The 25118-nt window shown below is 40.6% G+C and overlaps 1 protein-coding gene across 1 annotated transcript in view; it reads left to right on the top strand.

The window, feature by feature from the left end:
• Positions 1 to 25118, top strand: part of cntn3b (contactin 3b) — a 40362-nt gene that overhangs the window by 12498 nt on the left and 2746 nt on the right. The window contains exons 4-18 of the mRNA XM_040115453.1: positions 4347 to 4445; positions 6644 to 6847; positions 9382 to 9484; positions 9825 to 10009; positions 10427 to 10563; positions 11938 to 12067; positions 12797 to 12947; positions 15881 to 16008; positions 17215 to 17390; positions 20385 to 20502; positions 21372 to 21530; positions 21678 to 21827; positions 23317 to 23387; positions 23823 to 24057; positions 24487 to 24596. Coding sequence (XP_039971387.1) covers positions 4347 to 4445; positions 6644 to 6847; positions 9382 to 9484; positions 9825 to 10009; positions 10427 to 10563; positions 11938 to 12067; positions 12797 to 12947; positions 15881 to 16008; positions 17215 to 17390; positions 20385 to 20502; positions 21372 to 21530; positions 21678 to 21827; positions 23317 to 23387; positions 23823 to 24057; positions 24487 to 24596 — 2156 coding nt within the window. The remainder of the gene's footprint in view (positions 1 to 4346; positions 4446 to 6643; positions 6848 to 9381; positions 9485 to 9824; positions 10010 to 10426; positions 10564 to 11937; positions 12068 to 12796; positions 12948 to 15880; positions 16009 to 17214; positions 17391 to 20384; positions 20503 to 21371; positions 21531 to 21677; positions 21828 to 23316; positions 23388 to 23822; positions 24058 to 24486; positions 24597 to 25118) is intronic.

Raw genomic sequence — 25118 nt, 5'->3', positions numbered from 1 at the left:
GTAATGAATCTCACTTGTGGGCACTGGGTGAAGAGCAGAGCTGTTTGACATTTATTGTCTTGCCTAATGCACAGTGAGGGAGGTCTAGAAGATCAGCATCTCTGTTTTTTTGTGTAATGAGGCCACTGCCCTAAGAAAGCAATGTCGTGCCTTCTTTGCTGCTCTGCTTGCCTTCACAATTCAGCTACACCCACTATAAGCTAACATGTCGTCCCACAACTCACATTTGCAATAAAGGTAATTTAAATAATGTGTAGAATTAAACACAAACGTGCAATGTACAGCATCAATACACACTCACCGAGCACTTTATTAGGAACACTTGTACATCTGCTCATTCTTGCTCTTATCCAATCAGCCAACCAGGTGGCAGCGCTGAAAGGAAAAAATGCTTCAGATTCAGGTCAGGAGCCTCAGTTAATGTTCACATCAAACATCAGAAAGGGGAAAAATGTTATCTTAGTGACTTTGACCATGGCATGATTGTTGGCACCAGATGGACTGGTTTGAGTATTTCTGAAACTAATGTTTTCCTGGGATTTTCACGCACAACAGTCTCTAGTGTTTACTCAGAATGGTGCGGAAAAAGAAAAAAAAACATCCAGTCAACGGCAGTTCTGCAGACAGACACGCCTTGTTAATGATAGAGGTCAGAGGAGAATGGCCAGACTAGTTGGAGCTGACAGAAAGGTTACGGTAACTCAGATAACCGCTTTTTTACAACTGTTGCAAGCAGTGAAGCATCTCAGAATGCATACCACGTCGAAACCTTGAGGTGGATGGGTTGCAACAGCAGAAGACTGCATCTGGTTCCACTGAGGCTGTATTGGGCACAGGCTCAACAACACCCGCACGTTGAAGACTGGAAACAGATAGCCTGGCCTGATGAATCTGGATTTCTGCTGAGGTATCAGATGGTAGGGTCAGAACTGGGCATGGACAGCATGAATCCATGGACCCAACCTGTCTTGTGTCAAAAGTCCAGGATGGGGGATGTGTAATGGTGTGGGGAATGCTTTCTTGGCACACTTTGGGCCCCTCAATACCAATCAATCATGGTTTGAATGCCACAGCCTATCAAAGTACTGTTGCTGACCATGTTCATCCCTTTATGGCCACTTCCAGCATGATAATGCACCATGTCACAAAGCAAATGTCGTCTCAAACTGGTTTCATGAACATGTAGGGGGAATTCATTGGACTTCAGTGGTCTCACCAGTTACCAGATCTGAACCCAGTAGAACACCTTTGGGAAGTGGTAAAATAGGAGATTGGTAGCATGAATGTGCTGCCGAAAAAGTTGCAGAAATGATGTGATGCAGTCATGTCCACATGGACCAGAATCTCAAAGGAAAGTTTCCAATGTTTTGTGGAATCTGTGCCACGAAGAACTGAGGCTGTTTTGAGAGCAAAGGGAGGCCCTACCCAGTAATAGTATAGTGTTCCTAATAAAGCAAGTGTATATACTGTATTAATGATGAATTCATCTTTTTCATACTGCCTTAAAGAGAAATTCTGGTTTCATACAACCTGGGTCTTTTTTCATAGTTATGATAACATTTTACTCACAAAGTTAACCGCTGAGAGCTGGGAACATGGCGACATTGCTAAAAGCAAATCTAACAGGTTACAAACAAGCGCTCGTAAACTAGCCAAACTTATTTGGAAATAAAACAGAGACAATCGATTACCCAAGCTGTCTGTTGTAAACACCCACCATGGTTTGCCAAGGATGCATTATAGGAATACTGACTCCAAAATGGCACTGATTCATTTGAATGGAAAGGGCTTGTCACAAGTGAAAAAAGTTCTCTAGCTTCTTGGTTTGCTACCAAGATGTGCAACCCACTCAGCATGCGCATCAATGTTTCTTTCCATGACCCTGTCCACTTGGTCCTGCTCAGCCCAAAGTCTTTCAAATACAAAACTTTCAATGTTTGAAAACTCCTGATACAAAGAGTAAAATGTACCATGTTTGCAGTTGGAGGTATCCTGTCAACAGTTTTATGAAGATGACTATTTTATAAATGGTGGTCTATGGGAGAAATGCTTTCTGGGCCGCAGATGATTTTCTGTTGCAGTACTATGAGTGGCCACGAGGGATTAGCTGTAAAGCTGCCATATCCAGCTCTCTTAATACATCAATGACATTTACAGACCAACTGCCTGGTTCAGCTTTGATACACCGTAGTTACTGTAGTTTTGCATGTGATGAGTTAGTAACACCATTTTGGGTGGGCTCACCAAATTAAGCGATTTAGATTTGCCATTTGTTACTCTACTCTGCAGTTCCCTATGGTTCTATGGAGCGCTTTACATCTTTCAACTCTTTGTTTTGGTTTTACAGTCCATCACTTTAATGTTTTGTTCACTCCCACCACTTTCATCAGCCTTGTTTCCAGCTGCAGCAGGCATCTGTTTTCAGTATAAAAAGACTGATAACCCCACTGTGCACTACCTGCCCAGCGTGAAACATCCGAGAGACAAAGTTAGCTATTAGCTGGTGAATATAGTGGATCATTTTAAAAGAGTTGGTAGATGCTGGAACAGAACTAAAGGGAGAAATTGAGTATTGGACTTGAAACATGATTAATTGAATACTTATGTTGCTACATGTCAATAACCAACTATTTGTAAATACCATATCACTTTGTTGACTACTTTGTTGTATTCATGTTTTCTTGTTCTCCATTCTGAGCTTATGGTGATCACAGAGTTATCATAAGTGATAGAAACAAGGGACAAAGCTGCAAAAATAAGACTGACGTTTTATCAAATCAGATTGTTTGTTTAACATAGCAAACATTTATTGAGAGGGCTGTGTTGTGATCTGTCTGCAGCGGGTAAAAGTAGCTTTAATCTGGAACTCTGTTGGACACAATATATAACAGGAAATGTCTCTACAGCGGCGCCACTGCCCAGACCAATCATCCTCGAGCTGTAATGGTCACTCTCTGTAATCTCTAGGCCAGCCATTCTTATATGGCAGAGACTGATTCTGCTTACAAAGGAATCACTGCAGCTACAGTGAGTTTGGCCTCTAGCACTCAGAGTTACAGTGTGTGGTCAGTTCACTCCAGTGAAGCCCATTATTCTTCTGCACAGAGGCCAGAGAAAAGAGAAGTGTATCCCCTCCAGTACTGAGCCCAGCTATATCTCTAACCTTCCCTGTGCTATTTTGCATGATCTGGATGAAGGAGTCATCCTTTCCTCATCCACTAATAATTATGAGTAGCTCCCTGATTCACCTCCCGCTGTTTCCAAAGCGTTGCTGTTATAATTATCAACTGCTGTCATGCAAGGCTTTTTCAATCAGCCGGGTATGTGAATCTCACTCCTCAGAATCGTAAATGTCTGTAGGAGATGGACTCTGTATTTACTAGGGCAGCCTGGTGAGATCAGAAGGACATGGCCTCTGTCTGTATTTCAAGTCAGCCATCTCCTCCTGTGGCATCCTCGGTGTCCTGCCATGACTTGGCTCTGTTTGATTCCACTGCGGTCATCAGAGAGCTGCTCATTAATCTTACCAACACTGTGTCCCACTTCTCTCCATAATCTTCCTTCTTCTAATTTCCCTTATCGGTCACACTGACTTTCTTTTGTTTGTGTTTGGAAGGCTTACTCTAGGCTGTTAGCCAGAGGGTGCAGACAGAGTACAGAGTGGACTGCGGCAGCTTCCTTCCATCAAGCCATGAATGGTTTATCATCCCAGGTTTAGGTTTTTTCTGCCAGCAACTGTCCATTCATTTGTAGGGGATAGATTCTGCTGAGAGTATTGGTGGGGAAGCTAATGCTTTTAAGTGCAAGATTACACCACATTTAATAATGATGTTACTTATTGCTGCTGGCACTGCAAATAGTCATTTGTCATGCAAACTCCCCCGTGTTCTTTCAGTCCATGAAGTGTCGTCGCTGCCCCCCCCCCCCCCCCAACACACACACACACTCATTTTATCCCATTTCAGCCTAATCTTGTCCATGTTCTAAAGTGTAGTGTTGCAGGGTATACGTCACCAAGTCAGGTCCATCTATTTCACTAGCTCCCCAGATGCCTTTGAAAGTGTCGAGGGCTCTCTGGAGGTGTCCCAGGGCAATCAATGATACCCTATTAAAGTCCCAGTGCTCAAAGTGTAACATCAAAAACATGCCTCTGTGAATCAGTAAAGGGAATTTAGGTTAACTTATGTCCCCTGTTTTCAGAACTATCCTGTTCAAAGAAACCATTGAGAATATAGATTATATAAAAATACAATTTTTGGCTGTCTGATATCCAGTTGTATTCTGTTGATGATTTTGCTTTTTTGAGCTGCAGTCTAATTCCATTTGGATCTTATCTGACTCATCAGATCTTGATAACTTCAAAACCCAAACAGTGAGGAGTGCTGTCAACGTCCGTGAGGGCCAAGGAGTTGTTCTGTTATGCGGACCACCTGCACATTCTGGAGGTAAGTTTAACAAATGCTACTTTTGTGCCTTTGCCTGATGTTTCTTATTTAGACATGACTCATTGGAATTACCTCCACACATTCCACATGGCAACCTTTGATAAAGGATTAATCCCTTACCCAAAACTTAATCTGTTTTTACACCCATTTATGTGTACACATGGTCATAATAATCCTCGTTTTATATTATTTATACAGAATGCTACTAAGTCACTTCTTCACTTGGGTGTTTTTTCACTTATTCTGATCATTTTTATAATGAATGCACTGTATTTCTCACATAAATCTTAAAGGAATAGTCCAATATTTTGGGAAATATGCTTATTAGCTTTTTTGCTGACAGTAAGATGAGTAGATCGGCTTGCTTGGCTTTGTCCAAAGGTGACAATATTTGCATACCAGTGCCTCTAAAGCTCACTTATTAACATGGTATAGGTCATTAGCTCATTCTGTAGAAAAAAAGGTAAAAAGTGTAAAAGCAACATGTTGTGTTTTTTTCGGGGGCGTTATGTGACTTACTCTAATACGCTGATTTTGTTACATTCGGACAGAGCAAGGCTAGCTGTTTCTGGTCTTTATGCTACAGCAGCTGACTGTAGCCGTATATTTATACCACACATTCAAAAAAAAAAAAAAAAAAGGTTCAATTGTTCAACTGAAAAAATAGTATTTTATAAATGGTAAGCTAGAAATAGGAGATAAAGATGCGGACTGCTCAGGCTCACTACCCTGCAGAAAACTGAGAACATGGACAATGGCTGCTGCCTAGCTTGTCTCCCTCTTGATACAGTAGCTTGCACATTGGAACAACCAATTTCCTTCACAAGAGAACAGTTTGTAGCACAGTGCATTGTACAGCTGGTCTATGGGATAATGGGTCAGAGTACTCTGTGTGAAATACAGTTTGACAGCTTTCTTCTCTGACAGGCTTATACGCGGTTGGCTGCTGGAACTGTAGCACTATTGTGTTTTTTCACATTTTCTGAAGTGAATGAAAGTAAAGCAGTGTGAGCCTGCTGTCCCTTTCTTCCTTTCTCACCCTGTTGCTCCCTTTCTGTTTCTCCCTCTTTCTCTCTTTTTCTCTCCTTTCCTCTCCCTCTTTTTCTTTTTCACTCTTGAATCTTGAAAGTATTGATGTGGTACATAACCTTGAACTCAGCGAAACTTTATCTAACACTTATAAGGCATCCCTTCTGGTTGTCACTGGGCTTCTTCTTTGTATTTTCTTCCACTGCCATATTCACTGACACATCTCTCAGATATGACAAATGAAACATAATATTGTCACAATAAAATGTTACTGTGTTACATTTCTACTCCAACATAAACATTTCTTTACTCAAAGGGCTAACTCCTCTTTTCTGTTGCATAAAAGCACATGCATTGTTTTCTTATTCCATCTTTGACTTACAATTGCTCTGCAAAATCCATTCACTTCTCATTACAATAGTTCAGATGGAGGTTATGCTGACTCTGAAGCTCGTGGCTTCTTCTTGCCTTATCAGAAGATGCTTTGCAACTTTGTTGCTGCACAAAACTGGGCTTGATCCCATCCACAGCCAAGAGGCTTGCTCCCTTGGAGATCATCGGTTATGCTTGACAATCAATGCATACACCTTTTGACTCGGAGCCCCTGACCTCCAAAGTGGTAGATTATACAGATTATCTCCTCAGTTTTGCAGGTCTGTTCAGTGTGTACTTCTCAAAATGATACAGTAATTCATCATGGCAGGTCTCTCCTTTCTTATGGTAGACCTGCATCTTGTGAAAGGGCTGACAATATATTCCTACTTCTCTACATCAGTCTGTCCATCCCTTCCTTTGTTTGTGCCTCCTATGAACTAAGTCACTCAGGGACCTGGGGAATGGAGGCCATGTGTCAGGGGAGGGCCACTGACGCACTATAATCCATTTTGTTTCGCTCCCTTTCCTTAGGTCTCCCATTTCTTCTGCACTGATAGCTATTACATTTTCCATGTCTCGGTATCTCTTCCCAAGGAAACTGAGATAAGAGGAGGAAAATGACATGCTAAAGATTTTAGGCCACAGTGGAGTATATTAGTTTCACTTCAGCTGTTCCAGCCACAGTCATGACAGACATAGCCATGTATCTAATATATGCTGAATCAGACAGGCTTTGAACAGGTAGTGATAGTTGATCAATGCTGCAATAATAATTGTTTTGTATAACTTTCCAGAGCTGGCATTTGCATGGATCTTCAATGAATACCCGTACTTTGTCAAACAAGACAGTCGTCGATTCGTCTCTCAAGAGACTGGGAGTCTGTACATCGCTAAAGTGGAGCCCTCAGATGTTGGAAACTACACCTGTGTGGTGAACAACACGGTGACAAGAGAGAAAGTGCTCAGCTCTCCAACACCACTGGTCCTCAGAAGTGATGGTAAATGGCAAAGACTACAGGGAACCTTTACTTTCTAACCCATTGGCTCTTCCTACTGTCCACTAATGTTCTCTCAATTACTCATGGTATTTTTGGCTTTGTTCAAGTTTCATATAGACTCAACAGTAATCAATGCTGAGCTTTACCTTGATATCATAATCACTCCACATTCAAGTAAATGTTATAATGGTATTGTAAGTAATCCATGTTTATTAAATCTTCATGTCAGCATATTTCCATCTGTGACTGTAAGGAAGCATCAGTTGGTGTTTCATCTCGATTAAAACTGGGCTAAATTTGGTTAAAAATAATGTTTTTCTCAGACCTCCATGGTTATTTATTATTACAATAATAATAATTTAGAATAATTTTCTATAAATTAAACTACCGGCCTGTGTTTGCAGTCTGTTAAACAAGATATGATTGTACCAAGCATAATCACAATCTTATCTTGTTTCTGCATGGATAGAAAAAAAAATGCAGATGCTTGTTGTTGAGAGTTCAAACCAGTCAGTCAGTGAAAAGTACAATCTTAAGTAAACATATTTAGTCTCCCAGAGAAACACTGACCACTTTAGCTCACACTATTTGAACTATTACATGAGTGGTATACTTGAGATTATTCAGTAATATTCAAATATGATTGTGATGAAAAGGAAAAATGTGTGTTACATTCAATGGAAAAAGCTACATAGTTTCCCTTTTGTGGTGGCAGTAATGAATAGCAATGTTTGATGACCCCCGAATGCCTGTGTTGACAGCTATGTACTTAAGCTGATTGAGCTAATGTTAATGTTAGCTTCACAGACAGACAGGACAGACTGCTTCATATTGGAAGTTTTAGTTTGGAGCTTTTGTGGTGTGAAACTTAAAACAGTTACATCCTGACAACTCTCTTCACCAGCTGTCTGCCACTCACATTTTACAGCTGCTGAGATAACTGCTACCTACCTGCTGGAGACTGACATGAGCCAATGACCTAGATTGTTTATGCAGAAACACTCTGCCACTCTGTTTATCTTTTATGAACAGAGAAGCGTACTTCTATGGAGAGAAATTAGACTCAAAATGGTCACAAATGTGTATTACATGATCTACGAATGAAAAATAAGATTTACAAATATGTACAATGATTTGTGAGGAATTTGGGGTACTCACAAATGCATGTTCCAGTCTACACACAAATCCCAAGCAATTTGAACACATAATACACACATCACAACCTGAATAAATATTAATATTTTATGTACGTATTTTTAACCTCAACTTCACAGATCTGATCATTTTCACTTTCGTAAAGCTTCCTGTGTATGCAAATGTCTAAAAATATTTTGGACATTATTTTGTATTTATTTACAGTTGGTTAATTTACGTGTGGAGTTTTGAGACTGTTTTCATGCTCCCCGGCTCCACAAAGATCCACAAATGTATGCTTTGTTTAAGTGCTGGTGGAAAACTGGGACATCTTGGCTGTCCGTGAATCCATGTGTAATTTCAACGTGGGAAAGATATTTTCCTTGATAGACAGAATAGCATACACATACATTTACCACCCGTAGACTCTATACATTAGCTTATAAATGTAAATATATGGTTTAAATAAGCTGCTGTTAGGTGGTGTACAGCCAATTCAGTCCAACAGGTGTTGTGTCGAAGTCGGCTCCCACGTAGAAATATGTTTACCTCCTGTTAAAATTGTGTTTCCCGTAGCGCCCGGCATCCACTTTTTGCCTGGACTGGCTGTTTTCCCAGCCAAATAACATTTTCCCAAATGTTGTTCAACACTTACGGAAACTTTATCGATTGGTTACATCCTATTCTTCAGAGCACCTTTGGGGTTACCAGGTTGTGAATAATCCCTTTTGGCTCTCCTCCTCCTTGGCAGCATAAAACCCAAAAATGTCAAAGCTTTCATGAGCTGAGTTATTGCTTGAATCATTCTTGTGTTGTATCAATCAGAGACATTTCTATACAAGAAAATGTCACGGATCATTACTAACTAAGCATTTAGATGATTGGGATATGGATTTTGTTGGAGGAGATGCAGTTCCATATTCTGCCTGTTTTCCACACTCTGTGTTAGACGCTCTGACTTATCACAGCTTTTCAAAGTCTTCAGTGACTTTTATTCTGAAGATATACACAGGACCCCAAGGCAGCTCCTGCTGCCAGACTGTGGGGTTTTAATCGGTAATAGAAAAGGGCATACTACTGTCTCTGCGAAGAAGTCTTTGACCCTTTCTAGTGATATGAATATAAATAAAGTCATAAATGAAGTCACATTGCCACAGGTGATAAATCTCTGCTAAGCAAGACTTTTCCCTGATGTGTTATCTGAATCTTTTATAAGCCACCTCTGATTTTTTTTCCCTCCTTACCAGCCCTTCAGTGGTCACTTTTGCTCTGTACGCATAAAAACTTCTGTGATAGCTGTCCCATCGTGTTACTGCTCTCTCTTTGATCCAGTGCGTGTGTAATATGTGCTGTTAATCATTGATGTAAAAAGCTTGTCATCTATTGTCTCCTTTTTGTAGGAGTAATGGGTGAATATGAACCCAAAATAGAAGTTCATTTCCCTGATTCAGTTCCAGCTGCGAAGGAATCGGTGGTGAAACTGGAATGCTTCGCTCTTGGAAAGTAAGTCAGCCCTGTTGTGTGCGTGTGACATAAGCTGTAGGCTCATTCATGCATGAATTACTGCTACTCAAGATGATTTAAGGATGCACAAGCATGACATTACTCATTCTCAGATTCATCAATCCATAGTAGAGCAAGGGCCGCTACATGAAAAGACAAGGGAGCAGAAATCAAAGTTCTTTTAAGAGCTCTGGAAAATCTGAGCGATCATAGTTTGCTTTGTAGGGAACAATAATTCACAAGGCTTTTGCTGCAACTGCTTTCCTTCTGTGATTAATCACATTTTGATCACAGGGACTGACAGCCACCATCATGGGAACTTTTTGTTCCTCTTTTCTAGCCCTGTCCCAGAAATAAGCTGGAGGAGAACCAGCGGTGTCCCTTTCCCCAGCAAAGTCAAAATGAAGAATTCAAACGCCGTCCTTGAAATCCCCAATTTCCAGCAGGAAGATGCAGGGACGTACGAATGCATAGCGGAGAATCGGCGAGGCAAAAATGCTGCGCGGGGTCGTATTTCATTCCATGGTTAGTGAACCATTTCAAATTGAATGACAGTGAATGCATAGGGATGCAGAGATGTATGTGTGCGTGTAACAGATATTAACATTCGGACAGGAAACATGTATGTGAGCAGCAGGTTGAATCTCATTTGTTGGACAGAAAACTGTCTATAACGTGAGAAGCACTATAGATCCTGGCTGTGAAAATAAAAATTGAATATTATTTTATGGGCTTCAAATTCATTTCCTGTCAATATTCAAATCTGTTTACAAACCTGTGTTTTTCATTGTGTTTATAATGCACTTGTTAAGTTTAAACTTTGATGATTTAATGCAGGGCTGCTTTAACAGCTTCATGATTTCTGATACCATTCTTTACTAATCCACTGCTTCTATAATTAAAATGCATGTTTGAAAAGGTAATCCTCTCATTTTTTCCAAGCTAAACCTCACTGGCTCCAGACAATGACAGACACGGCTTTGTCCATCGAGGAAAATCTCTTCTGGGAGTGTAAGGCCAATGGGAAGCCTAAACCCTCCTACAGCTGGCTGAAAAATGGGGAGCAAGTGTTGGCTGAGGTATCGAGATGTCCTCAATTTCTCACTGTAATACAGGTGGTTGCCAAGTTAAAAGAAAAACCTGAATAAATGTGGGGAGAAACATAATGAATTCACACAAACATGGTTTAAAGAGTATAAAAATGGTGTGTGTCATATTCTCTGGCCCTTTACAGTCACCAGATCTCAATCTAATTGAACACTGAACAGCGCTCTTCACCACCATCATCAAAAACACCAAAAGAAGGAATATCTTTTAAAATAATGATGTTCAACTCCCCACTGGAGTTCTGCAGAGGAACCTGCGACACCGGTCCTGAAGCTGTTCTGGAAGCTCACGGTGGCCTAATGCCTTGAATAGCTCACCTCCTTTTTTTTCTGTCCCTTAATTTGTCACTCATCTGCACATTTGACTAATCTTGTTTAGCTAAATCTTGACTTGTCTCCCAATTGATGCGAATGCTCAGACTCCATCTAAAAGTTTGTGGCTACAAAGTTCTAAATAACTCCTCACATGTCTTTGTCACAGCTTTCATTTTGTCTGTAATGTTCCTTGTTTTGATGAGGTAACATAGCTAGTTCAGATCTGCTAATCGGGTAATCTGAATCAAAAATGAAAAGAAACTCTTACCTTGTCGTGGATGAATGCATAGTCTGTGTCAGAACTGGCTTTTGACGGCTAGAATCAACCTCTCATCCATGTTCCACTTGGTATTTGCCGAACTACCTTTCTTTTCGCAGACTTAACAAAACTCCCTTTAGCCGCATGGAAGATATTGTATGGCTTTTTTCACCCCTCACAGTAGAGTGTCCGTTTAAGACCATAAAGCAACAAAAAAGGTGCATACATTTAATGTGCTGTAGAAACATGCTAAACTCAAACTGGAATTGGTTCACTCTGAAGGTTAGCAGTGTTTATGTGGCGACCAATTTATTCAATTTTACTAAGACCAAACCCTTTATATTCATTTATAATTAAGAAAGCACTGTAAGAGGCCACCCCACCCAGAGCACCGAAGATCTCTAACTAGCTCAGTGGGTTAAAAATCCCTCTAAGTCATCATCTAGGATATCAATATAGTTTTTCCAACTGAACAACCACAGAAAATAAATGACTTTTTAATATGCTGCTGGTGCTATTGTCAACGTTGCGTCTTTTCTGTGTATCTAAGATGCAGATTAGCAGTTTTTGCCTCTCACACTCGTCCCTCATCTATTCCCCTGTTCCAAGCTGAACATACGCAAAACGCCACAAGGCTCTTTAGGCTTTTTTTCTTTTCCCCTCTCCTGCTGTCCTCCTCCCTTCATGGTGCCCCAGTAATTGCTGCTGTGCCTTTGGACATAATAGACTGGCCTTGCAATGGATATGCATAACTGTTTCTCTTTCCTCCTCAGGGCCGGGTACAAATCGAAAATGGGGCCCTTTCCATAGCTGTGTTAAACCTGTCAGATTCCGGGATGTATCAGTGTGTGGCTGAAAACAAACATAGCATTATTTATTCCAGTGCCCAGCTAATGGTGTTAGGTAAGATTGCCTCCCTTCCTCTGCTTTTATCCAGCTTATCTGTCTGTGTGTTTGATCATCTCCTAAGATAAAAACCAGCAGCCTGCTATAGCTCTCCTCAGCAATCAGTTTGCAGACTCATTTGATGTCACTATGGGCTCTGCTAGCAAAAATATGAATCTGATGGAGTGTCTCATTTTACTTTCAGTTGTTTCATCATATTGATTTGGATACTACAAACACATTGCTTTGTGGCGTTGCGTTTGTAGTGGTATTCTCATGTAGATGGGGTATTGATTTATTTGCAAAGCTTCCATCTCACTGACTAGATGAGAAATTCAATTCTGTCTTGATACATGTGATGACACTTGGGTCCAAATGGTGGCTGACAAAATGTGATGATGAGTGTGCATAATGGCTGCAACCTCTGCAGGTTGAATGCATGATAAGGGGTGGCTTTGTGTGTGTGTGTGTGTGTGTGTGTGTGTGTGTGTGTGTGTGTGTGTGTGTGTGTGTGTGTGTGTGTGTGTGTGTGTGTGTGTGTGTGTGTGTGTGTGTAGTTGAAGGGTGGGGTGGCAGGTGGGTCCATAGCCTTGATCCAATAGGCATTTCTGCTGAGTTCAAACCTGGGATTACACTTAATGCTGAAGTACAGTCGATCTCGACAATGCATGGCTGATCTGCATAGGTTTAGGTTGCCCACAGTATATTTTTTAATCTCACACCCTTTCTCTGCTCCCCCGCAAACAGCTTCACCTCCCAGTTTCTCCAAAAGTCCATTAAGGGCCTTGCTAAAAGCTCGCGCAGGCAGCGAAGTCACTCTTGAATGCAAGCCTCAGGCCTCCCCCCCAGCAATTAGCCTGTGGAAGAAAGGGAATGAGATCCTGCAGAGAACTGAAAGGTAGGATAAAAGTCCAAGTGCATAATCCTAGCAGCTTTCGTTCACATTCACTGCAAGCCGACTTGGCTGAATAGTATATTTGGCATTTGTGCAGATGCATAGAGGGAAAGGCTAATGAGGAGAATGAGGGCAAGTCACCCACCACGAAAATTGCACATGGCTAATATAGTGTGTGCACCTTCAAGAGCAAATAGCTTGATGTGAGGGATGAAGATGCTAGCTGGTCGTATCAACAGTGAGAGCATGAAATATTGAAGAAGATAAAAGATTAGCAAATGGAGTCACTGCTGGAGATAAAAGTCGCTCTACTTTTAGATAGAAGAAGTAAAACTGAAGCTGTTGCACTTGTATTTACCTGAGGTAAGCGGTTTATCTACTTTATCATGACATACAAATACAACTTGATTCATGAAATCACTAAAGCTGCAAGGGCAAAAGCATTGTTGTAGTTTTGAGAGTAGAGATGTCTCACTAGACTGGAAACTCCACGCACAGACATGATGCAGACAATGAGCAAACTTCAAGCACCACTTAAAGCGGCATAAAGTGGTACTCGTTTAGTTTGTTGTCCTTCTTAGTCTAATTTCTAATTGAATACACCAGAAGTTGAAATTGAACTACTCAACCGATTTCCCACAATACTAAACAACTAATTAAAGGTGGAGTCCAAAAGGAAATAAAGGGCAAGAAATGACACATTTGAGCAAACCATCGGCACACTTTTCATCATCCTGATTGTTGGGAGAAGAAAAGCGTTCATGTTGACTAAACCTTGCTACAATTCACTGCACATCACATCAAGAATTCGCAGCAAACACATACTCACAAGAGGCAGGACGGACATAAAAACAACAATAGTTGTTTTTAACAATAAAAAAAACTCCAACAAACGCACCCTAGCGCAGAACAACTCAACTTTGTGCTGTTTGAATCATTCCCATGCTGCTTATTCAAAAAGAGGTCTGAAAGAGAACAATACGAGCAAAGCATCTTGTCAAAACAGCACTGAGGCTCTTTAGTTGGCTCCAGATGAGGAGCTGCAGCTATAGCTGCAGAAAATTGGTAAAATTCCCAAGCTGAATGACATTTAGCACACTGTATGTGAAGTCCATATACCCTTTGAAGGTGCACAAGACTGGATGTATGAGGACACGGGATGGGAAATGTTTTCTCATAATAGCAGTCATGCTGTAAATTGGAGCAATGTTTAGAAAATGAACTGAGTACACATTTTTTTCACTAAATACCACATCAGTTAAAGGTAGTTTCACCCAAATTATGAAATACATTTTTTCAAAATTACCCCTTGTGTGCCTATCCATACAGAGAGCTTTAGCTTAATTTAGAGATATCAATCTCTGAAATATCTGCTTCCACCCCACTGTCCCTTGTTACCCTGGATAATCTGCAGAACACACTGTCAGCAGTTTTTTATCCAGTAAATTTCTTTGGGAGAAAGTGGCTCTAATGAAAACACTGTTTACAGTTAGGTCTATGAGTTATCCAGAAATTATTTCTGGAAAGACACTTTGCTGTTGATTTTTTTTTTCTATGTAGTTTTTCAATTCTTTGAGCACCACAAACAAAATTCTATTCACTTTCATTCCAATGGGGTTGGAAGCAGAGTGCTCAGAAGCAGATATCTTTTTCCAAAACCTGGACATGTGGCTAGATACAACATCCGGTATGTGTGAAAATATGTTTATGTGTGCGTCTGTGTGCGTGTGTATGTGTGTGTGTTTGATTTAAGGCAAGACTAAATAACTTTTGATAAAAACATAGAACATTCTCTCACAAATGAAAAGTTTGATTCATTAGCAATACAGCGCACACTTGCTCAGTTTTATCCACTCAGGCATTTTGCTGCTACAGCCTTACTTGGCCTGGTATGACCAGTAGCTTACATTGTAGCCGCTAATGTTGGAAGAGCTTAGACAGATGTTGCTGTATAACTGTAGGTGATACAGAACACAGATCTTAAAATTCAACGACATTATGACTATTCAACATTTGCACTACTGTTACAATAGGTTTTAGTATTTAGTATTATCACATAAATTGTCACTTTTTTACCGCTGTTTAGCAAAATTTACGTTGTCTCGCTTACGGTGACCCAACCTTTCAGTGTGTCAAAATCTTATGCCATTTTCAGAAAATGGCTATTTCCAAGCAAAATCATTACATTATTACATAAAAAGTAACAATGCAATACATGGTGTTATTACTCAGTTTAACTTCATTCAACCATAATTATGAAAGGACAAAAGTTTTTAATCTGTATCGTTCATGTATGATGATTTTTCGGAACACTGTTTTTTGGTTATTATAAACTTTACAGAGCACTGTTTTCAGGGGCAGTACTTGTGCTTATACAGCACTGTATTATATTATGTATTATAGGATGTCTTGGGCTTTTATTATATAGCCAGCCAGTTAGTGACCTCCCAGCATGATAAAGGTTCCTCCCTGACCTTAGCAGCATAAAGCCTGTAAAGCGCATTTTATTTATTCATTTAATTATTCAGTGATGCTGTTTGTAAAATGTTTCTTCATTTAGTAATGTGTCTGTGAGTTTAGCTTACCACTGAGTCAGGGTGATGGGTCATCCTGCCTGCTGCTAACCCACCTCAAAGAATTTCATTTTTTCTGGGCTTTAGGGGAGAGCTTTAGTAGTACCAGGGTCAAAGGACTTTTTCAGAGTCGTTTCCATTTTGACATTTTTGTATTCCATATTCCATATTTTTGTAATACCATACAGTAAACTTACTACATGGAGACTAATAACAATTACAGGGAAAAAAAGACTCACATGTGAAGATACTGAATATCACAAAAAACATAAAGACTAAAGACAGATGCACTACAAAATTCAGCACTAACTGTACTCTCTTCACATGAGTCAGTACATTAAATAACTGCTCTGCTTCCCTCAGGATAACTCTGCTTCCCAATGGAACATTAAAGATCTCCAATGTAACCAGACGCGATGCAGCCAGCTACACGTGCATCGCTAAGAACCAGTTTGGGACAGCGAGCACAACTGGGAGGCTGCTTATCACTGGTGAGTCCTGCTCTTTTGTACTCTTCTGCCTGTTATGCTAAAAAAAAAAAAGCTTTCTTTCCTGAAAAGCTTTCTATTCTACCACTGCACATACGCAGTTTAAGCTAATAATGGTGGTAGATTTGTCTCTCAAGATTTGTTTTCATTTTTGAAAGAAGGGGTTCTTGATTTCAAACAGAAGAAAACAAAAGCAGCTTCTCATTTCTAACTGGCAGCTGTTGATTTGGATGGCTGTCGTTAGCAGATTTTATTAGCTGTAGCTAGCCTGCTTACTAACATTAACTCTTCTTAATGTTTCCGGCTGATTCCTATGAAATTGAGAAACTTGCATAAGGGTCGTAAAGGAAAAGTTTGACATTTTGGGAAATATACTCATTTGCTTAGAGTCAAATGAGAAGATGGATACCACTCTCATGTCAGTATGCTAAATATGAAGCTACTACCGGCAGAAGGCTAATTTAGCTTAGCACAAAGACTGGAAACGGGGAAATGGTCAATTTACTGTCAATTCGTTCAAAATAAAGGTTAACCAATCCTCGCCAGTGTATGGCTTGTTACTAGCCTCATTTGCAGTGTTTTATATGCAAGTTATATTGCATGTGTAACATAAAAAAACAAGTTTATAGTCAATTTAACATGGCTGATATACATTATGCAAAATATCAGTTAAGCAGGCAACAAAACATAATCCTTGATTTAGTTAAAGGTCATTATTTATGAATGCAGTGACATAACCCTAACTCATGTTCATGTAGTCTTCCAGTCTAATCTGTTGAGTGTGTAGCCACCTGACTTATTTTTCTCATTAGCTTCTATTCTTCTCATACACTGACAGCTGAACCATTTAATGTCAGAAATTTAATTACTGTGACCTTTCCTCAACATACTGTGAGGCCTCCAATCCAGCACAGTCACCAGTGAGAATGTGCTCCCATCTCTAATCCTGTTTCAAACATTTTCTTCCAAATTGATCCTGGAACATAAAGTGCAAACCAGAGATGTCATTAAATGTTGCTAATGGACAGACTTGGAATTTAAGTGCTTATTAAAATCAGGAAATGCACACATCCATGGGTAATTTAATGATGGTGGCTCAATTTAGCCATGAATTGGAGTGAGATGGAAGTTGCAGAGGTCACGGTGGTGTTAAAGGTTCCCGTGGCAGAGATATTAACATGCGTATGCTGTCGTCTGTTGTCTGGCCAGAGCCCACCAGAATCACCATGAGGCCGACTAACATGGAGATTATTGTTGGCGAGAGCATCGTGTTACCCTGCCAGATTGCCTGCGATCCAGCTCTGGATGTCTCCTTCTCGTGGGCATTCAACGGCCAGCTCATCGACTTCCAGCGAGACAGCAATCATTTTGAAAGAGTGGGCGGGGTGAGTCATCTAAAACATTAAACTCAGCTACTTTCTGGCTATTCTGGGATTAATTGGGACATACTGTGTGGTGTGCAAGGGTATGCTCTACTGCCCTCCTGAGGGCTTCTTAGAAACCAATAATACCCGAGCAGCGAAATTTATGCCAAGACTCATCCATTTGAAAGTTTCCCTGTGGTCAGCGGAGGACGGAATATCAAAAAGACAGAGATATCTATTAAGAATCACTTACATTCTTTCATTTATATGCCATAAAACCCTCAATGAATGGCTCTATCAGGTCAGTAATCAGGATCCTTACCTTTTGAATTGGCTGTGTGAGCTGCCATGTGCTACACCTTTAAAAGTATGAGTGAAATGCCATTTCACTCAAACAGAGGATCCTTATTAATGAGGTCTTTATACTTTTCATCTCTTCAACTTTTGATTTCTATACCTCAAGGGAGAACATTTTCTTATCATCTCCCTCTTCCATAATTGAATTTGCATACCTATTTATGAATCTTGAGCCCCAAAATAATTAAGTAATGAGCTGGCTGGCATTCACCAAGGGCAGGCCTGGCACATGTTAATGTTCATTTGAAATCTTTATGTCTTGAAATAATGATAAGCGATGACTCTTTGTTGAATATTTGTTCCTTTTGATGAAGGGCAAGGCCAATTGTTCAGAGCTTGTCAGTATGAAATGACTTCACACAGTCTTTTTGCTTTTTATAGTATAATTTATCATCCAAGGTCAGCAGTCTGATCACTGCCATTCACATGTTAAAAGTTGGCCACATATCTGAATGCCCTCACAGTGTTGTGGACGTGCCAATTTCATTTCTTCATTAATGCAAATGGAAATGACTAATGACATTGAACTGTGTGTAGGCATACAATGAGATATAGTTTTCACAGTATCTGTTTCCCCTGTCCAGGGGGATTAACAGCCCCCTGCTCAACAGCTTCTGATGAATTAATTAACATAATTAAAGCAAACATGCCTCATCACTTCCTTCCTGCCAAGGTGGGATGCCTGGCTTTCAATTGCGAGCTCTCAGGTTGGCCAGGTGGCGGCTGACACTGGAGAGAAAATCAGACATGGCGAGTCAGGTGAAAAGAGAGGAGATGAAAGGAAGAGGGAAAGAGAAACGGGACGAAGAGAGGCAGTCTCCTTAGCCCATGGCTGCATAGAAGTGCCATTCAGCTCAGCTCTGCTTTGTCAGGTGCTTTGGAGAGACGGAGATCCACAGGCTTTCATGTCCAATTGCGGCAGATTGAAGCTACAGTATGATCACTCGCCACTGGGGGTGATGAAATCTGCTATGACTGCAACAAGTCTGACCTGGCTAACCCCCAGGTGACTTGTTTCTAAAGCTACACACGTTTTCACAGGCCGACATGCTTAGTGACAGGCCACTTCAAGAATCAACTTTCAGGAGGTAGACCCCTATACACAGTCAAAATGAGAACAGAATAATGGTGTTTGCACAAATACTGTATGTTAATACAACATTGTAAATTACTTTGTATCTTCGCATACATATGTAATTTTAATGGATAAGGCTGGTGATAGTCTATATTTTTTTCATTGTCAAAGAATCCAACCAGTAGACCAACAGCCACAATGACTTGATCCTACTGAAGCAATCTGGCAGGTTCAGTGCATTTCACACTGTGCAAGATAGGTCTAATAACATCTTGGCTGCAATCTGTGTCAGACTGTTTGATACCAATTTTTAGGCATGTAAGATTGTGTTATGAATGCTTGGTTGTTGTACTGCAACAATGTCTCGTGTTTTGAAAATTCAGCAAAATACAAGCTTTGGCTATGATGTTGGCAATGTGTACTGTTTAAAAAACTTCATTTAAAAGTTCGATTTTGGACCACCATTTTGGAATGATGACAAATTATTTTGCCAGGTTTCCCTCACAACTGTCAGGTTTGGGACTGCTCAAAATTGCAAAGGGTAGACAAGCCATTGGAATTGTCTTTGTATCCAAAGCTTGACATAACTTATTCCTCTGTGCTGTAGAGCTCAATTGTTTTCCAAAAACTATTTGATAAAACATCAGTGAGTCACACTGTTTCACTGAATGACATGTTCCTTCATTACAATGGAAATGGGCACTATAGTTTATTTTCAGTCAGTCCCCCTTATACTGTCTGTGCTGTAAATACTCACTAGCAAGCCAAATGTGTATTAATCCATGGCAGAAAATAGTCCCCAACCAATGAACATTGTAACATTTGCTTAAAACTACACTGCCCAGCTAATAGGACATTGTTTATCCTTTTTAAAAAATTAACTACATACTGTATTTGTTATTTATTTTTAAAAATGTGTGTCTTCATTAAGAACCACTGGGCTTAGGGCTGAGTGCCCCAGACAGGGTAGGGAAGATATTGGTTTTGTCCTTTTTCATGGGATTTGTTCACATTAAGAAATTTAGTAGTATGTAGTAGAAGTAGAGTAACACCACCCATATCCTTTAAAATTTGTCATTCATGCAGCCACAAAAAATACAACTGTTCTTACACAGACGAGAAAGTTAACAATATTTGATGTGATGTTTTGTTCTGTTCCCTCATGGCTACTACATGAACGCAGTTTGTGTAAAATAATATTTGCTCTTTACACTGGAAGTTTTACTCTTTTTATACTTGCTTGAGCTAATGTAATTACAGAATAATTATGATTGTCTTACCAATTAACTAGACTTTGTTTGTTTTGTGTGTCCTGTGTATAGCTAGTAGCTGTTTGTAGGGGGCGGGGGGCTGGATGGTCGGGTAGCACCTGAAGGACGGCCAATAGCATTATTTGTACAAATACATCTGCCATGTCTGTTGGTAGTGTTTGAAGAGATGCAAAAATCTGTGGCCTGGAGACGATGTGATTGTGCAAAGCGTTATAAATGTTAATTTTAAACATCCTAGAGCCAAAAGCTGAGTGATGAAACAAAGCTACATCTCTTACATACTATTATTTCAACAACAATATTCTCTTCTAGAGTATATCAGGGGATCTGATGATTCGCAACATCCAGCTGAATCATGGAGGGAAGTATGTCTGTGTTATTGACACTGATGTAGAGAGCCTGTCCACCTCTGCAATCTTAGTTGTCAAAGGTAAGAGAACCAATTTAATCGAAGAGCTTGTTTTCTACACTAGTGTATGAATACCCAAGTATATTTACTTAATATAATGTGTCACTGAAGCATCGGTAGAAGTGCTCAAGGATTAAGAAGTTTGACAGCGAAAGATGTGAAAAATCCCTGAGGCTTCTTGTAAATATACATTATACTGAAGGAAAGCAAAAATGGATGTTAGCACAGGCAGCGTTATGGCAGCTTCTGTTTACATTCCACAGTGGGGACAAGTTTCCCATTCACATGAAAGGGAAAGTTGTCTCACTTTTTTGGACCCCACTGTATATGTGTCGCTGAAATTTAAAAATGGCAAACACTCACTGGCATGTGTGAGTTGGGGCTCAGCGGAGCTAGCTTCGTTGATATGTGCTTGGTGTATCTGGTTCAGTGTGCGAGCTTATCTCTGGTGATTTACATTGGTATTCATGCCCTTAACAAACTGTTATAGCTGTCCCAGGTGCTTTGAGAAGGCAATGTTTATCACAGAAAATGGCTATAATTGCCTCATTTACACATCGGCAAAATATCATGGAAAGCATCTGAATAATGGAACAGCAGAGCAAACAACATGGTAAAGCCAGAGCCTGTAAAAAAAACTCAGACATTCACTTCTTTCTTTCTCTCTGTGTATAGACTCTTCTTTTGTTCTTATCACTGGTGTCTCCTCCCCTCTGTAACCCCTTTATGCGTTTCTCATAAAAGATCCCATCCATGTTACCTTTCCACTGTTAGTGATCCTATGTTCAGTAATCACTTCAAAGCCTCGCACATCAAACATATGTAGCATGGTGCATAAGTCTTTATGAGTTTGGCTTATGTTAACCCTCCTTGTTGCCAAACTGATTTAGGTCCTCCAGGTCCTCCGGACAAAGTAACAGTGGAGGAGATCACAGACAGCACAGCCCAACTTTCCTGGACTCCCGGAAGAGACAATGGCAGCCCCATCACTGGCTACATCATCCAGGCCCGAACGCCTTTTACTGTGGGCTGGCAGGCTGTTGATACAGGTAGCATGAAACGCTCCTCCTTGTCCTCCTTGTCCTCCTTGTAATATTCATGTGGGTCCTTATGTGGGTATTTATTTATTTATCATTCAATTTGAATCCTGTTGTGCGGTAGCCTGATTTTCTATGGGTCTCATTTCCACATTGCAGTGCCGGAGGTGGTCAATGGGAACATGCTGACAGCCACAGTGGTGGGTCTGAATGCCTGGGTAGAGTACGAGTTTAGGGTGGTGGCTCGCAATACCGTTGGCCTGGGAGAACCCAGCCCAGCCTCGGCTAAGACCAGGACAGAGGATGCCAGTATGTAAAACTAAATGCTACTGCACACATCAAACAGATAGACGATAAGGTGGAAGAATTTTTTGTTATTTAAAATTATTTCCCAGGTTTTGTGGGATTTCTTGCCATAAATTGATTTGATTTTTTACCACAGATCTGTGGATAATTAAAATAAATCTTGATGATTAGACTGGATAAACTTGGAACTTATGTGCGAAGGCTTACCTGTACCTGTACTAATTTAACTAAAGTTAAATTAATGTCAGATACTGACTGATCCCCGTGTCCAGCAGATTTAAATAATTAATGAAGTACTGTACCAGTGCTGATCCAGACGTGTAAAATACGCAGTGCGACTTTCTCAGTTTGCAGATGCACACATTCTTGCTATGATAGAACAGCCACAGGTCTTTAATGGAAGGAAAGCATGTGCATACATACAAACAGTTGTGGGCAATAAACAGAGCTCTGCCACAATTGCACTAAAAGTTGCATTTTAATGGAAATTTCAAACTGTAGATAGTCACTTTTCATTATGAAATCCCAATGAAAAGTGAAATTTAACATTTGTGAAAGGTTTTGTGATGTTGGAGAGGTCGGTGTGTGTGGGTGTGTGTGAGCTTCCACCATTACAGCAATGCAAACTGTGGTTTTTACAATTTTTTTAAGTGTTTATAGACCAATGTCAAAGCTAAGATGTGCAGTAAATCCTGATATTCAGCTGTTCTGTGTGCAGCAATAGCTTCGGCTATATTTATTACTCTTACTTGGTGCAACATTAAAGACAGAGTTTGAAAGTGTGAGAGTTAGCAGCAATGGACCGATTCTAAATAATATTTATGGCACTTCAAGGTCAGAATATAGCTACTATTGTAAAGTGCCAGGGTTAGTGCGGTTTAGCGCATTTGTTTCATTATTTAATCTACAATACACGAACACACAGCCGCATACACACATGCTACAGTCACAGGTTCCCACAGATATTTTTACTGGGAAATGAGAGCAGACTTACGTGAGAATTCTTGAGAAAAACTGGGATCTTAGTTCCCAGGATTCAACCCTGCTAGGCAAACACACATGGGCATCAGACATATGTTCTGCTTCAACCATTTGCTGATATGATACATTAAATGTGAGGCTTCACTTGCTAAAGGATACTATAAGGACATGGACAACTGCTCCTCCACCTACATTATCAGCTTTGCCATCACACTGTGGTGCACCAACAGCTGAGTGGGAGCAGGAATGGAGTGGGTTGAGTCGAATGTCATTTGCAAAAATTACAAATCTTGGCTTGAGGTTTATGTACAGTGACATTTGGGCAATATCAGTATTTCACTATTCTCTGAAAAGTTTGTGTTTGCACACAGTGTGGGATTTGTGGGGTGTAAAAAAGAAGACAGTATCTGCAGCAGACCGCCTTGTCATAAGGCTACAAGTACAGTTGAGGCTTGTCGTTGGGCTTTGTAAACTGTGTTCTAATTGCTCCCCTCTGGGCTTTACCTCTTAGTTCCCGATACAGCTCCCACTGATGTTGGAGGAGGAGGCGGCACAAAGTCTGAATTAGTGATAACATGGGAGGTAAGTCATCTGTCACATTTTACTGTTCTCTCCATCGCCGAGTAATGGTTTTGCTTAATTGTGCAGAATTGAACGGAGCAAGTTTATGACCCACATTAGAGCGAGACACGTCTCCTCCAACTCAGCCTCCAAGTGCCAGTTCTGTCTCCAAAAGCAGGGACAGAGAGCACTTCCTATGAAGAATTTTGCTCTTTAGCCACAATTACATAGTCATGCAAGAGGGAAAAGATCAGCCACAACATTAAACCGGTAACTGGTTTTAATAATGTGGCTGATTGGTGTAAGCTAAAAGGTGACTATGGAGTGTTCTGGGTGGAAACAGCAAAGAAAGAGGCTCACGGAAGCCCTTGTAGAGGTACAGTGCAGAGACGGGCCTGTCTGTGTCTTTGTCTGTATGCGTTTTAATATCACTATAGTTTTGTGTTTCGCTCCCAGCCTGTGCCCGAGGAACTGCAGAACGGAGAGGGCTTCGGCTACATCATCGCCTTCAGGCCCGTGGGCACGGTCACGTGGACGAGAGCGGTTATCTCCACAACTGGTGTGGCACGTTACATATTCCGCAACGACACCATCCCACCCTTCTCGCCTTTTGACGTGAAAGTCGGGGCATACAACAACCGAGGGGAGGGGCCCTTCAGCTCTATTGCCACTGTGTACTCAGCAGAGGAAGGTACAATACAGTGCAGACTTCACAGCCCAGCAGCAGAGAGTGATGCTTAAATAAACTATAATCTCAATCCTTACGACTATGACCTTGAATAGTAATGATGGAATGAGTTTTTTAGTTCCGCTGTTGCTACTTCCCCCACCTCTCAAGCTGGGAATGTCAACTTGATATTAGTTATCATGCTGGTAGATTACAGGAAATCCTAGCAGACACTTACCGCACCGTGCTGTCAGGGAGGTATGCTATTAATTGAATTTGTTGGGCAGATAGTCTTCCCTTATGTCAGTCACAGATCCCATTAAAAGAGAGCAGGGGAAATAGCTTTTCAGTGAAACTACAGGTCTATTCTGTGCCTTTCCTCTTATTGCTATTAGTGTGTGTGATGGTGTTGGATGAGTCTGTGGGATTCTCACCAGCACTCTATTTCTGCAGTCCCCAGTGTGGCTCCTAAGAGGGTTAGGGCTAGAAGTGTGTCTGCAGCACAAATTGAAGTGATCTGGGAAGCTCTCCCTGCCATCCCTGAAAGAGTGCTTGGATATGAGGTACGGTATGACTCACTACAAAATCATTCCTTTTTTTTTTTTTAAATAAGATGATAATTGAGCTTTTCCCCATGGCTTGTTTATCAGCTCATAACGATCCTTTCATTGTTCTTTAAATTTGTTTTTTCTCTTTTTTTAACTTATAATATCCTACCAAATCTTCTCATGTATCTCTGCTGAGACTTTGTTTTACGCGTAATGATATCATGAAATGACCTCAACATTTTGGTGCACCAACAGCAAACCCACAAGAGGAAAATAAAATCCCTCATCTTTTCGAGAATGCAAAGAGGGCTTTGCTGTTTTTTCCCCCTTGGTGCTCTTTCAAAATCTGTCACCTCTGGCACACGGCACAGAGCTCTCCAGTTGCCATAGCGCTAGCCACATTGTCCTTTCTCAAAATGCAGTTCTGAAGTGGATTTTAGCTGCTGAATCCCAGTAGGCCATCGACAGTATAGGTCCAGAGCTGTGGACTGCACATGTGTGACACTCAGCCTTTAATTAGATGTTGTTACAATTGGA

This window comes from Xiphias gladius, chromosome 21 (assembly GCF_016859285.1).
Source record: "Xiphias gladius isolate SHS-SW01 ecotype Sanya breed wild chromosome 21, ASM1685928v1, whole genome shotgun sequence".
Classification (NCBI taxonomy): Eukaryota; Metazoa; Chordata; class Actinopteri; order Istiophoriformes; family Xiphiidae; genus Xiphias; species Xiphias gladius.
This window is presented reverse-complemented; position numbering and strand designations above follow the sequence as displayed.